Here is a 15389-nt window from a genome sequence, read left to right on the forward strand (position 1 = left end):
ATTCCCTATTCATTGTGATTCATGGCCAGACACTGCGGTCCTTAATGGCGCAGTAACGTAATTAAAAAAGGCATTGCGGCGACAACACTTTTTACTTTCATTTCTTTTTTCTGATATATTACACAGAGACACTCACACACATACACAGACTGACTGCCTCTCATACCAGATTGCGCTTGGAATGACAGTTGCAGTTGCACAATGACAATATCCTCGAGCTGTGAGCTCTGCTACAGGGCGCTCCAGCCCGCAAGGGGTGGCCATTGACTGCAGCGCCAGCACCAGCAGCAGCAAATTGATTGCGATTGTTGAGTTGATTGGCAGGCAAAATATTCACACACACACACACACACACATGAACAGTGACTGCATGCGACACTCGCAAACAAAAACAGCGCTTTGTGGGTTTCATTGTTATATTTTTTTTTTGTGTGTATTTCCTCATCCCCGCTCTTACATTTTGTCAGCATTTATTTTTTGTTAGCCGTTTAAATTAAGTTCGTTTTATCTCTTACATTGTTCTTTTTAGTTCTTTCTCTCTTTTTTTTTTGGTTCTGCATTTAACACGCGCAATTTACAAGATGACAGATAGATTTCCGCAACTGTTAAAATTACACTCTTATACTGCATAGCTATGGGTCTTGTAATAAACTCTTATTTGCCACTTAAGAACTCGAATTTTTAATCATTTACATTTTTTAAATTAAATTAATGATGCCAGTAATTTCTATTTTATCGAATTAGTTTTTTATATAAATATAAATAAAAGTAACACAATACTATATAATACTATTTAGCTTTGTACTTAATACATTAATATAGACTTCCTTTGATTGCTCAATTTCTACAATAAACCATTTCAGCGAATATCGTCTTTTAAAGTGGAGCGAGTTTCCACAACTTTAAACGGCCCACGTCAAGGTTCACTAGATGCACCCACTGGGGTTAAATGCCAAAGACATATTAAGTATTTTAGAGCCAGTCCCCAGAGCGACCTCCTATTGCGCCAGGGAGCAGAAGCCATCAAATTAGCCTACGGGCATATAGCCAAAGTTTCGAAATTGTCTCAGGGCCTATGGCCAACAGCAGCCGATGGTCAACAACGGCAACAAATGTGAGAATGCTCACTCCAAGCCAAGAGTGAAGCGCGTGCCAAGTTGCCTATGTGTTTTTGCCAGTTTTTTTTTTTTATTGTTTTTATTTTATTTCATTTTTTTTGGCTCTTGCGCACTTTGAAATATTAAAATTAATAATGAATGCTAACGGCCTTCATTTGTATTAGTGTTTCCGCTGACTGTTGTTGTCGTTGTTACTGCTGTTGATGTAGTAAAGTGAAATCTTCATAATGAGCTAAGCATTTTGTGATGTTTACTCTCTGGAGTCTAATTCAAATGCATTCAAACCACGCGCATTCTCTCTTCCTTTACTAAATAGTTGAGATTTTTATTTCGTTTAGTCACTTTTCCAGTTGAGTTTTTTTTTGTGTTTGCATATTTGCGGGTCTCATTTTAAGTCCCAATGATTTCATTTTTCTGCCAAATTAAATTTTATTTAACTGTTATGTCTGAAATTGGTAACGATTTTTACGGCATTTTTTTATGTAGCGTTGTCCGCACATTCACATACACGCAAAAATTGGCGCTAATTTGTTTTTAAATTATTTAACAATTTTAGACTGCCAGTCAGCCTGTGTTGGCTCAAATTCAACCCAACCAAATTCAAGAATATTGTTCGACTGCCAAGAACAATCTAATTAGATGCTGCTGCCTCGACAGAGACGGACGACGACGACGACGACGACGACGATGATGATGACGCCGGATGCTGAATGCTGGATACCGATTTGCTTTATGCCACTTTCCTTGGCAACAGTTGTCGTTTATGGTTGCCAAAAGGGAATTTGGCAGGCAACATCTAAGGCTTTGGCCAGAGCAATGAATTTCGGACTGAGGGCTGCAGCAGCAGTTTTTGGATTTTGCTCGAAATTGGCTTAAGCAAAATGCAAATCTTGCCTAATAGTTTTTGCCTATATGCATAATTGTGCAAAACACATAAATTCACTTGTTTACAGCACTATTTTTCAAAATATAAAATGTAGAAAATATTCCGGATAGAAATAAAATTATCCATTTATTACTATGCCAACTAGCTAATTTAATAAATTCAGTTTGAAATACCTTTTGATAGGCTCATTAATTTTATTTTTAATTAAATTCCTCTAGTAAGAAAATTAGAGATAAATAAATGCATTCAACTCGTTGAGTTATGGCAAGGCTTAAATACAGTTTGAAAGTAGCCAGCTTGTGGCTTTAATAGATGCATGCAGGGATTGCTTGCTGGTCGTAAAGGCAATTTATAATGAAATTATAAAATTTACGCTAGGTGGCACTTGTCAGGCTATTTGGCAGAGGTCACTGTGAGCTCTACTTGGACATGAGCCTGGTCCTGGGCCTGACTTGGGGTCTGAGTCTGGGTCGGCGACTTGCATCAACTCAATTGCCAATTAAAGCGCATCAACATTAATGCTGGCCATGATAATAATGATGATAACGAGCTGCCGTCGACCATTGCACGTATGCCAACAACAACAATGGCGGTTATAGAAAGAGACCAAAAACAGATGTGCAAGAGGGAGCGAGAGAGAAAAGTCGCATCAAAATTGAGAGACAGAGAAAAAAGAAAGCATTGCCCATGATTGCCTCTGACTCTGGCGTTGACTGCGAACGCGGGCGTTCCAGTGGCGCTGACATGTCGCCCGCAATGTCGTGGTCCTTGTCGTCCTTGTTGGCCTGACGTCTGACGGTAAATTAAAAAGCATAAAGCTCTCGGACAAGCGAAACTGCCATCAGACAGACAGAGAAAGAGAGAGCGCGAGAGAAGGAGTGAGTGAGAGAGCGCAAAATGGCAGCACGAAAATTTATGCACGACTTGCATATTAAACGTGTGTTAATTTTAGAGCAGCCAACAGCCATGATGCCATCTCCCTCTATGCTCAAGCTTCAACTTTTGCTCCTGCCTCTGTTGCACCCATCCTTCTGCGGCTAAAGCTGTGCGTTTTCCACAAAGGCGCTGTCAATTTTCATTGCAGTGGATGGCGGGCTTGCGGGACGGTCAACGCGTCCTCTTCAAATGGCGCATGAAACGTCATTCTGACTGACATTTGTGGTAGTCAGTGTACTGCCACTCGTTGTTGTTCTATTTTGTTTTTTTTTTTTTTTTTTTTTTGTAGTTGTTGCTGCTCTGCCTCAAGTCGACATTGTGTGTGTGCACTGCTAAAAAGTAAGTGAACACCACTCCACTTTTGTTGCAGATCTCAGCGTTGGCTGGTCATGCAATTTTCCAGTTCAAAAGCTTAAAACTAAATTAAACTTTATGACTTGCCACACAGCACAAAACAACAGCAGCAAAAGGATTTGCGAGAACTACAAAAAGGATTACATGTCATATGAAGAATAATGCGTGGATTCTCGCGTTATTGTTATAACCCGGCTTGTCGCATACCCCCAAAAAATTCGCAGCTGAGTATAGTAGACTTTAAATATAAAATAATTAGACAAACTAAAACTAAAATATTGAATTGCATTTAAGAATTTTAAAGTATATGTTTGTATTTTTAATATTAACAAATTTAGTTAAAATTCTTTTTATTATTTACAGGATATTTTTATAGCTGAGCACGGTAAAGTGTTAAGCAAATGACTTGGTTCGTTTGGTTTCTCGTGCTGACCAAATCGGATTATCGCAGTAAGGCAAGCAGGCGAACAAACAAATAAATGTAATGAGTCTAAGTGGTAACGACAAAAATTGTCAGACATTTTATTGAGCAAATATTAAAAATATTACGAATCGCTGGCCATTAAAGGCAGCCGTTGCTCAGAGCTCTTCAGTTGAAGAGCCACAGACACATCTTTACACAGATGCTGGCCAAACAGACACAGATACACAGAGAGAAGCAGAGACGCAGTTACAGATACAGATACAGATACGACGACTAAGGCAACCACTTAATGCTGATATGTATGAATGTGGCAAGCGAAAGGCAAAAAAGGAATAGAAGGGAGGAGTTCCCCCTCGCACACACATTCGCATTGTGAGATAGCAAACTTAATGTAATGGCCAAAAGAAGCAAGAAAGCAAACCAACACAAACATTTGTGATGCTCCTTCCTAACAGCTCCTTCTGATGCTTTTGCTGCTCATCCTTTTGTCGTCCTCTGTTTGCTGGACATGTGTTTCCAATGGTTTTTGCGCCAACAGCTCTGCCATTTAAAAACGCACAAAACTTGGGCACAAGGCGAAAAACAAACTTTTGCTGCTCCAAAAGAAAAACTCAGCTTGGTTTGGCATTGCAGTTGCAGCGTTTATTTGATTTTTACACACCGATTTTGAGCTATTCTTTTATTAGATTTTCGCTTGGCGTTAGCAATTTCGTTGCATTTTTTCTTCGTTATTTTTTTTTTCTGTGCTTTATATTTTTTCATCGTGTGCCGTCGTCCATCGTAGTTGGTTGGTAGTTTTGCCAGTTGTGAATTTGTGAGATTTGATTTTGAAATTGCCCAGACGAAAAGCGAATGGAACAGAAAAGAAAACAAATCGTATAACGAATGAAGGAGCAAGATGTTGAGATAGTAGTGGAGTAAGTGTGTGCTCAGGCAATGATCCTACTAAAGATCCACTGTATTAGATAAGCAAAGACATTAACTCGGGTAAATATGTACAATGTTTATTCTTAAAGATTTGCTCGTATTAAATTTGATTAAAAAATGCATAAGCTGTAATTTGCCAAAAAATTGTTGCATTTCTCGTTTAACATTTGCCAGCATTTAAGTTGACATATTGGATAATTTGACATAACCCCAACTCGGCCATCTGCCAGCAATTGCAATTTAAAGCCATTACGCTAATAAATAATCTGCCACAAATTTTTGCCACATTGCCATCGATTTAATACTGTGCCACACACATTTATATATGTATGTATAGCATACATTCATTGAAGGAGTTGCCAGAGTTTTCTTCTGCTGCATCAAGGCTAGAGATGCGCCCACTTAAAACCGTTACTCGACCCAACACATAGTAAGCACTATGTGTCTATATATATGTATGGATATATGTATGCTTTTTATAGATGTTTATGCTGTGACAGAGAAAACGCAAAAAAAATTCATATGTTGGTATTTCTGCTGCTTTCAATTGCTTTTGGCACGATATCAACGTTGCCATCGATGGCTGCTTTCAATATCTAATAATATTGCGCATACGCGCTGTGCGCCTGGCACCAAACCTCCTTGGCTGCTGTTGCTGCTGCTTCACTTACACTGAGTGCGTGTTGGCGCAATAATCAACAGTTATATTATGAATGCACAAACACATCGACAAGTACACACAAGTACATACATACATATGCATAGTATAGTATAGTAGAGTAAAGTAAAGTATATGCGATGTGCTCATAATGCGCATTTTAACCCCTTTCGTCGAGGGATAGAGGATAGAGAATGTTTGTGGCCAACAACGTTGAGCCACCGGCATTCCCCATATGACACTCCATCTAAGTGATACGATAAATTTGGGATTTTCTTTGCATTATGCGCAGATTTTGCTGATTTCTCTACCCACACAGATTTTTGCTCTGTTTTGCACGCTGCCAGCTTGAAACTTTTTTAATAATAAATAAAAGTGCTTAACTTAATTCGAGCTGTTCAAAACGTTTTTCCCCCACACGAAGTGTGTGGCAGCGTCTGCATGTATGTGTGTGTGTATTATGGATTTTTCGCTTGTATTTGCCCATTTTATTTGTTTCTTTGATTTACCCCTCCTCAGAATCAGACTCGAACTCTCTCTCTCACCCATACACACACACTCTCTCTAGCGCAGTGTGTGGATATAATTTTTCGATTATTGTTGAGTTTTGGTTTTTTCTCCTTCCATTTTCTTTCTTGTGCTTTTTTCCTCTCTCATTCTGTGGCATTTGCGGCTGTTTACCTCGCCAGCGGCTAAAATGCAATTTATGTGCGTTGGATTTTTGTTTTTTTTTCTTCTGCTTGGGTTCAATTTTAGTTTTCTTTTACGCTCATCCAATGTTATTGCCACTTGTCATTTGCGTGATTTACGCTTATAGCGTAGCAACCAAGTGAGTAATTCTCGATGCTTGTCAGCTGAATAAAATTCTTTATGAAACTTAATAATATTGTCGTTCAGCTCTTGCCAAAAAGTTCAAAAATAAAGAAAAATGTACTGAAATGTTAATTACGAGTACAGTTCTCTTAAAAATTTTGCAATTTCTCATAACAATTCAAATATTTGCACAAATATTACAAGAAAAAATTCAATATTCCAAAAGCAATTAAAATTGTAACACAAAAAGTTGAAAGGAAAAAAAACATTGTCCATATTCAAAGACTATCAAATAACAGACAATATTAAAAATCTATACGAATGAAAGATAATAAACTTTTCCTGTATAAGCAACAAACACACTTACACAGGGAATTCGAATAGAATGACGCAAGGATTAAATTCATATAAGTGCAAAGTATGCAAATGACAGAGACTCACATTGTTGGCGAGCAACGATAGAGATGCTTCAACTATCTGGCTTAGTTCGAGAAGCTAAAGCTAGAAAATATTCGTAAATATGTTTAAGTCAAATTGCATGGCTTGTCTGTTTGCCGTTTGCTGTTTAGAAATCTAACACTCTTATGAATGTGTGCTTGGTTTTTGTGTCTTTTCAACTAAATTCAATTTCAGAAAATGTTTACTCTATGATATGAATATCAGCCTTGGCTGCAAACATATTTCTTGTATGTTCTTCGCCTGCCACTATTATAGGCTAATAATTGAAGTTCTTTAAATTTCAAATTGGGTCTCACAAATTTTTCAGTTCGCATAAAAACCCAATGCAAGTGTTATTTTAGCTTTCAATAATCATTTGGCCATTATTGTGAAAAACAAAAATTAAGCTAAACAAATTGGCAATAAAATAAATTAACAAATATATTTCAGCATTACGAAAACACAATCGATTTACATGGAACACATTAACAAAAGTAAATTTCAAATTACTTTTTTGATTTTGCCAACGTTTCCTTCATTCGATTTAGAGCGCTGCCAGCCTTAAACCATTCAATCTGTTCCGCATTAAACGAATGATTTAGTTTTATTTTCTCAGAACTGCCCCCGGTTTTAATCTCGCATTCGACTGGTTCTCCAGGTGTCAACTTAGCAAGATTGAGTAGGGATAATTTGCTGTTTGGTTGGATCTTGTCATAGTCACTGGCATTGGCAAATGTTAAAGCAAGTAGGCCTTGTTTCTTCAGATTAGTTTCGTGAATTCGAGCAAAAGACTTTACTATGATTGCCACTCCACCAAGATGACGAGGTTCTAGTGCAGCATGTTCTCGGGAAGAACCCTCTCCGTAGTTCTCCTCTCCGACTGCAACCCACTTAATTTTGTTAGCTTTATAGTCTCGAGCAACATCGGGCACTGTTCCCCAATCATTACTTCGCTGATTCTTCACTTTATTCATCTCGTTGTTCTCAGCATTCACAGCACCAATAAACATATTGTTCGATATATTGTCCAAATGTCCACGATACTTGAGCCAGGGCCCGGCGGCTGAGATGTGATCAGTGGTACATTTTCCTTTCACCTTTATCAAAACTGTGAGATCGGTTAGATCTTTGCCATCCCATTTTTCAAAAGGCTGCAAAAGCTGTAGGCGATCCGATTTAGGATCAACGACAACCTTGCTGCTTCTGGTATCCTTTGGTGGAGGACTGTAAGTATTCTGACCGGGATCGAATCCCTTTGCTGGGAGCTCCTCGCCTTTGGGTTCCTTAAGCTTAAACTTTTTTCCTTTACTGTCAGTCAATTCATCTTTCAATGGATTAAAACTTAAACATCCAACAATAGAGAGGGCGGTTACCATCTCAGGACTAGTCACAAAGCAATGTGTTGCCGGATTCGCATCGTTTCGTCCGGTAAAGTTTCGATTATACGATGTGACAATGGTGTTCTTCTCTCCCATCTTCACGTCCTTGCGATCCCACTGCCCAATGCATGGTCCACATGCATTAGCCAAAACAGTTCCACCAAATTTGTTAAAAACTTCCAGAATTCCATCACGTTCAATCGTTGCTCGAACTTGTTCTGAGCCTGGAGTTACATTGAATGGTATTTTCGTCTTAAGTCCATGATCTATTGCATCCTGGGCAATGCTGGCACAACGTCCCATATCCTCGTAAGATGAATTTGTGCATGATCCAATCAGTCCGACTTTAATTTCCATCGGATAGCCGTTCTTCTCAGAGTTCTCCCCAAGCTTACTAATTGGATGAGCCAAATCCGGTGTGTAAGGTCCATTAACTAAGGGCTCTAATTTATCCAAATCGATATCGATAACTTGATCGTATTTACACCCCTCATCTGGTACCAATAACTTTTTAAACTTTTGAGCTTCTTCAGCAATTGCTCCTCTTCCGGTAGCACATAGATACCTTATCATTCTCTCGTTGAAAGGGAACACTGATGTTGTTGCCCCTATCTCGGCGCCCATGTTGCAAATTGTTGCCATGCCCGTGCAAGAGATGGACTCACAGCCCTTTCCATGGTACTCAATTATAGCTCCCGTTCCTCCCTTAACAGTAAGTATTTCGGCTACTTTTAAAATAACATCCTTAGGCGAAGTCCAGCCACTGATTTTGCCAGTCAAATTAACGCCAATCACTTTTGGGCACTTCAATTCCCAAGGCATTCCAGCCATCACATCTACAGCATCCGCTCCACCTACTCCAACACAGAGACCACCTAGACCTCCCCCATTCGGTGTGTGAGAGTCTGTTCCTATCATCAGTAGTCCTGGGAAAGCATAGTTCTCCAATATAATCTGATGAATAATACCACTACCAGGTTTCCAGAAGCCCAATCCATACTTGGCACATGCACTAGCTAGGAAATCGTATACTTCTTTATTCATATCAATCGCTCGCTTTAAGTCCAGCTCGCCGCATTTTTGTGCTTCAATCAAATGGTCACAATGCACCGTTGACGGCACAGCCACCTTACTTAATCCAGATGAGATGAACTGCATCAACGCCATTTGAGCTGTTGCGTCTTGCAGTGCTACTCGATCGGGACGTAACAACAAATATGATTTTCCTCGCTCAATTTCCTGCCCGCTAGGATCTTCAATATGAGAGTATAGAACTTTCTCCGATAAAGTAAGTGGACCATCTAAACGTTTCTTTATGCATTCCAATTTCTGGCTTAACAGTCTATATGGCAAGGGATTTCCTTTTTCGAGCCTGCACATTTCAACACCAGAAGCCTTCGAGCTCATTGACATATTCCATGGACTCATCAAGGGTTTAACAGCCTTTCGGCATAGTCTGCGCACCCTTTCGGCGGTCTGTGAAATTATCTTTTTAGACATGGTAAGTAAAAATAATATTGTTTAAATAAAATACAAAATGTGAGATATCAAAAACTTGTATTAATTTTGTCACAATGTTGAATGAAAACTAAAACTCTTTATAAAGAATAGGGGAATTTGAAGTTATTTGAAAAGTCTATTATTTTTAGAAAAAGTAAACAAGTCAACAGTTTACGTCAATATAATAACTGTTGAATCTGTAGGGAACAAGGGCTTTAGAATATTACAAATACATTTGACAAATACTCACATTCATATGTTTATACAATTGACCAAAAATGCTGGATACTTCAAATTCTAAAATATATATATATTAAAAAAAGCGATAATGAACTCCAACATTACATTTCTTTATTATCTTCACGTTTTATTTCTACTTAATTTAAACAAAGAGATTATATTAAAAATAAACAATTTTTAATGTGTATTTTATGATTTCAATCAATACTTTATACATATAATTTATTTACATTTAATTTTACTTATTATTTTAATTTACTTAGCGTCTCCTTCATTCGATTAAGAGCGCTGCCAGCCTTAAACCATTCAATCTGTTCCGCATTAAACGAATGATTTAGTTTTATTTTCTCAGAATTGCCCCCGGTTTTAATCTCGCATTCAACTGGTTCTCCAGGTGTCAACTTAGCAAGATTGAGTAGGGATAATTTGCTGTTTGGTTGGATCTTGTCATAGTCACTGGCATTGGAAAATGTTAAAGCAAGTAGGCCTTGTTTCTTCAGATTAGTTTCGTGAATTCGAGCAAAAGACTTAACTATGATTGCCACTCCACCAAGATGTCGAGGTTCTAGTGCAGCGTGTTCTCGGGAAGAACCCTCTCCGTAGTTCTCCTCTCCGACTGCAACCCACTTAATTTTGTTAGCTTTATAGTCTCGAGCAACATCGGGCACTGTTCCCCAATCATTACTTCGCTGATTCTTCACTTTATTCATCTCGTTGTTCTCAGCATTCACAGCACCAATAAACATATTGTTCGATATATTGTCCAAATGTCCACGATACTTGAGCCAGGGCCCGGCGGCTGAGATGTGATCAGTAGTACATTTTCCTTTCACCTTTATCAAAACTGTGAGATCGGTTAGATCTTTGCCATCCCATTTTTCAAAAGGCTGCAAAAGCTGCAAACGTTTTGACTTAGGATTCACTGTAACTTTGCTCCTTTTACCTTTGGGAGGAGCTGTATAAGTATCTTGCCCAGGATCAAATCCATCAGAAGGAAGCTCATCAGCCTTAGGCTCTTTAAGCTTAAACTTTTTTCCTTTACTGTCAGTCAATTCATCTTTCAATGGATTAAAGCTTAAGCATCCAACAATAGCGAGGGCGGTTACCATCTCAGGACTAGTCACAAAGCAATGTGTCGCCGGATTCGCATCGTTCCGACCGGTAAAATTTCGATTATACGATGTGACAATGGTGTTCTTTTCTCCCTTCTTTACGTCCTTGCGATCCCATTGACCAATGCATGGTCCACATGCATTAGCCAAAACAGTTCCACCAAATTTTTGGAGTACGTCCAAAATTCCATCACGTTCAATTGTTGCTCGAATTTGTTCTGAGCCTGGAGTTACATTAAATGGTACTTGAGTTGTCAGACCATGATCAATTGCATCTTGAGCAATACTGGCACAACGTCCCAAGTCCTCATATGAAGAATTGGTGCAGGAGCCGATAAGTGCGACTTTTATATTCATCGGATAACCGTTCTTCTCAGAGTTCTCCCCAAGTTTACTAATTGGATGTGCCAAATCGGGTGTGTAAGGTCCATTTACTAATGGCTCTAATTTATCCAGATCGATCTTAATAACTTTATCGTATTTACACCCTTCATCTGGTATTAGCATCTCCTCATACTTTTCGGCTTCTTCAGCAATGGCTCCTCTTCCGGTAGCGCACAGATACTTCACCATTCTCTCGTTGAAAGGGAACACTGACGTTGTTGCCCCTATCTCGGCACCCATGTTACATATAGTCGCCATGCCCGTACAAGAGATTGATTCACAACCCTCTCCATGGTATTCAATTATTGCTCCCGTTCCCCCCTTAACTGTAAGTATCTCGGCTACTTTTAAAATAACATCTTTAGGTGAAGTCCACCCACTGATTTTGCCAGTCAAATGAACTCCAATTATATTTGGGCACTTCAATTCCCAAGGCATTCCAGCCATGACATCTACAGCATCAGCTCCACCTACTCCCACACAGACACCACCTAAGCCTCCCGCATTGGGAATGTGAGAGTCGGTGCCTATCATCAATAGCCCTGGGAAAGCGTAGTTCTCAAGAAGAATTTGATGAATAATTCCACTGCCTGGCTTCCAAAAGCCTAATCCATACATGGCACTTGAGCTTTGCAGAAAGTCATAGACTTCTTTGTTATTTTCAATTGCGCGTTGTAAATCGAGCTCACCAGATGTTTGAGCTTCGATCAAGTGATCACAGTGAATAGTTGATGGTACAGCCACCTTATTTAATCCAGATGAAATGAATTGCATCATCGCCATTTGAGCTGTTGCGTCTTGCATCGACACGCGATCTGGGCGTAACAATAAATATGATTTTCCTCGTTCAATCTCCTGTTCATAGGGATCTTCTAGATGAGAATAGAGGATCTTTTCGGAAAGAGTCAAAGGATGATCTAAGCGGTCCCTAATGCATTCCAGATTCTCATTGAGTTTTTTGTAAGGTAAAACAGTATCTGGTTCAAGGTTTGCCATAGGAACAGCGTCGGATTTAGAACTCTTGTACGATTGCTGGCTCATCAATGGACCAACAGCTTTTCTGCAGAGTTTTGGCACTGTTTTTGCGGCTTGAGCGAAGATCATAGTGGACATGGTCAAACACCTTTTTAATATGTGATTTATTTGTTATTGTGATTTTGTTGGTCTTGTGTTCTATAGAGTTTAGCAACTGTTAGAAAATGTCAAATTTTGACAGCTTAAGCTTCTTTGAAAGAACAATGTAATGATGAGCATCTGCGAAATCCAAATTCAATCCTTGCACGAAGTTAAAGTCAGCATTCTGTGTGAGTGCCTGAGGGTTGCATACATGTCAAGGGAATTGATGTTGCAACAAGCAACTCTGCTGAAACTACTCGAATGCCATGCCCCATGCAGCACAGGTAGCTACAATCTGACGGGATTCATATGTGCCAGAGGCCAACTGTCGTTCACCTACAATACAAGTGGCAAAGAGCTGGACAACACACGTCATTTACTTATGATGGGCGACGAGCAGAATAGTGCAGTGAAGGCAGGAGATGGAGAGAGCACAAAGTGTCAACGGCAAGTGAGAGATGCACAACGAAACTGTGGCTCTGCAGCCAGCCAGCGATTGTGTTTGCCACAGTGTGCCGAGTGTCATAATGGATGGAGCTGGACACACTACACGTTGGACAATGGTCAGCCAGACCGGTAGTTGGCTGCACCACATTCAATTGAAATTGACGTGCCTGTTTGCCACAATGCTGTTGACAAGGGTCGCCTGTCCAAAAGGGGTGGCAGGAGAGGGTTGTTGTACTAGTAAGTAGGCAGTGGCTGTAACAATGCCAAAAATTGATTGCCAACTACTTGGCACACTATACACACACACACTAGCTTAACTCAGAAAACTTATTTCATATGACAAACCAAGCATCGAACTTGCCACAACGTTGACTATGATTTTCTATAATTGATGGATTCAATTTTGCCCCCAAAAACGGAACACACAAAATTGCATAGTTGACCCTCGACCAATTGGATTTGGCCACGATTCTGGTTTGCCGTTTTGTAATCTTGATAGAGATACCCAGCAAAATGATTTCTTCTATATTTATCAATCTAGATTTGCCTTTGCTGCTATACTACCAGTGGCATACCCATTTGTAGCCTTCATTGATTGAGGGATATAAAATGTCAAGGCTGTGGATATTGTACTTCAAAAATGACAATTTAGTGTACTCATTTGATTGGTCACAAGTCGCAAAATGAAAACTATCCAATTAGCTTAAATATATTTGCTTCTAATTTCATCAAAAGCTTGTAGATCATATGATACAGACTGTCCTTCGCCTCGTATGCTTTGAAATTATTGCCTTCAAAAACTTTTCCCATAAATTCCGAAAACTTATTGCCTGCGATTGAACTTGCTAGCTGAAAATAGTAAAAAAACTGCTCGCCCTAAAACAAACACCTATGCGTAGATATACGCTACGCTTTAAACCACAAGCTTATATCTTTTACTTTATTATAGTACATAATTGTATTATACATTAGTGGGCTAGCTTGATGGTACTTTGTATTAAAATAAATATGTTCCATAAGATTTTGTTTTGGGAGTTCTTCATTTGCTGCGAAGCGCATTGGAGTTTCGTTTGGCTCTTGTCATTTTAAGTTTTTACTTTGTCGACTTGTTGTCTGATTGGGGCGCAAAGTAAATGCAGCTGCAGTGGGAAAATGCTTGAAAATTGCTGAGAAAATTTATGTACTGCCCCGTTGAGTGTGGTGGGCAGAACTGAACGAGCATGCGGCTGGCTGTGGCACTGTGGTATCGGTGGTGTCTGTGGCCAAAGTTGCAACAAAACTGAAACTTTGCGCTACACAAAAAAAAAAAATAAAAAACAAGAAAAAAGAATGTTAATCCTCGTTTTTGCAGAAGCTAGCGAACAATACGTTTGTTTTTTGCTGCCATTGCGCCGTTGCTGCTGCAGCCTCAGCACAGCTTGCGGTTAAACTTTTCAATAATATTCCCAAAAGTCCAGTCCAGTCCAGACGTCGACGACGATGCCGACAACGACGACGACGACGACGACAGCGATGACGATGTGGACAACGAAAAGGATGCGAAGAGACAACTGCAGCAGCAGTAACGGCAGCGGCAACGGAAGTGCCGCCATAGTTGGACATATAGCATAGCATAGTTTCTGGCGTTCCGGCAGCCATATTGCCATAATACTTGAAAAGAAATAGTGCACATTTATATGAATTCCGATAGACAAACTCTCGCTCAAAAAGCTGTTTATTAATTTTGATCTAAGATAATATAATAATTAATATTAAGAATTAATATTTATTGTAGACAATATTTTTATTATAAATATGTTATATAAATGTCATCTTATTATGATTCTAAGTTTAATAATAACTTTATTAAATGCCCAACTAATCTGTACATAACACTTTGAAATATTTGTATAAAAAAAAATAATTTCAGAGAAATTTGTGGAAGTTATTTAAATGCTTCTAAAATGAAAAATGTTAATCTTCAACCGTAAATACGATTTCTGGAATGTGTTGAACGTTTGGCAATTGTTGGTGCCCATGCAATTGACCAGGACACCCACGAGTGCAGCTTTGTTTTAGTGTGCCCGGCAGACAAATTCAGCATTTCCCGCACACATGGCTTTGGCGATTTCCTTTTGTGCAAACATATTTTACCGCAATTGCGCCACACGAGTTCCAGCGCCATTGAGCCGTAAGTAACTGAGCCACACCCACTACGCTCAGCCGCATCACCATAATGAAACTGAGCCCCCTTTTGTGTATAAATATGGATTTTTTTTCTTCCCACTACCGGCTTTGCACACCCCACCAAGTGCGTCTAACTGCAGGCAATAACTCGGCCACAGTTTGCTCCTGCCTCATGACTCCTTCCACACAATTCCAGCTTCAGTTTCAGTTCCCATCTACATCTTCTTGTTTTAATTCTGTTTTGTTTTTCCTTCCATCCACTAAGCTCTTTTGTTTCTCACTTACTGCCATCGCTGCGCTCCGATGACGTTGCATTAGAGCCAACTGTTAGTCAACTGGCGCACCTGGCACCTGGCAACCGCCACCTACCACCTACCACCTGGCATCTGGAATGGTCCGACCCTGTTTGGCCTGTTTGATTGCATGCAGCGTCGCTTTTATCCGCATTGTTTCCGTCAATAGCCGCATTTGTGCGGGTCAGTTGAGTAAAA

The 15389-nt window shown here is 39.5% G+C and overlaps 2 protein-coding genes across 2 annotated transcripts; both read right to left on the reverse strand.

Annotated features, from left to right (window-relative positions):
* Positions 1 to 6977: 6977 nt before the first annotated feature.
* LOC117574206 (probable aconitate hydratase, mitochondrial) lies at positions 6978 to 9544 on the reverse strand. The gene has a single exon (XM_034257910.2). It carries the CDS (start codon positions 9431 to 9433, stop codon positions 7061 to 7063), a length of 2373 nt encoding a protein of 790 aa, XP_034113801.2. The 5' UTR covers positions 9434 to 9544; the 3' UTR covers positions 6978 to 7060.
* A 284-nt stretch (positions 9545 to 9828) lies between these two features.
* On the reverse strand, positions 9829 to 12365 carry LOC117574207 (probable aconitate hydratase, mitochondrial). Its single transcript, XM_034257911.2, has one exon. The coding sequence runs from the start codon at positions 12280 to 12282 to the stop codon at positions 9919 to 9921; it is 2364 nt and encodes a 787-aa protein (XP_034113802.1). The 5' UTR covers positions 12283 to 12365; the 3' UTR covers positions 9829 to 9918.
* Between the last annotated feature and the right edge of the window lie 3024 nt (positions 12366 to 15389).

The sequence above is a fragment of the Drosophila albomicans genome, chromosome 2R (genome assembly GCF_009650485.2).
Source record: "Drosophila albomicans strain 15112-1751.03 chromosome 2R, ASM965048v2, whole genome shotgun sequence".
NCBI lineage: Eukaryota > Metazoa > Arthropoda > Insecta > Diptera > Drosophilidae > Drosophila > Drosophila albomicans.

Bases quoted from the DNA above. Each gene is read 5' to 3' on its own strand.
- LOC117574206 (XM_034257910.2), bottom strand. From the start codon at position 9,433: ATGTCTAAAAAGATAATTTCACAGACCGCCGAAAGGGTGCGCAGACTA.
- LOC117574207 (XM_034257911.2), bottom strand. From the start codon at position 12,282: ATGTCCACTATGATCTTCGCTCAAGCCGCAAAAACAGTGCCAAAACTC.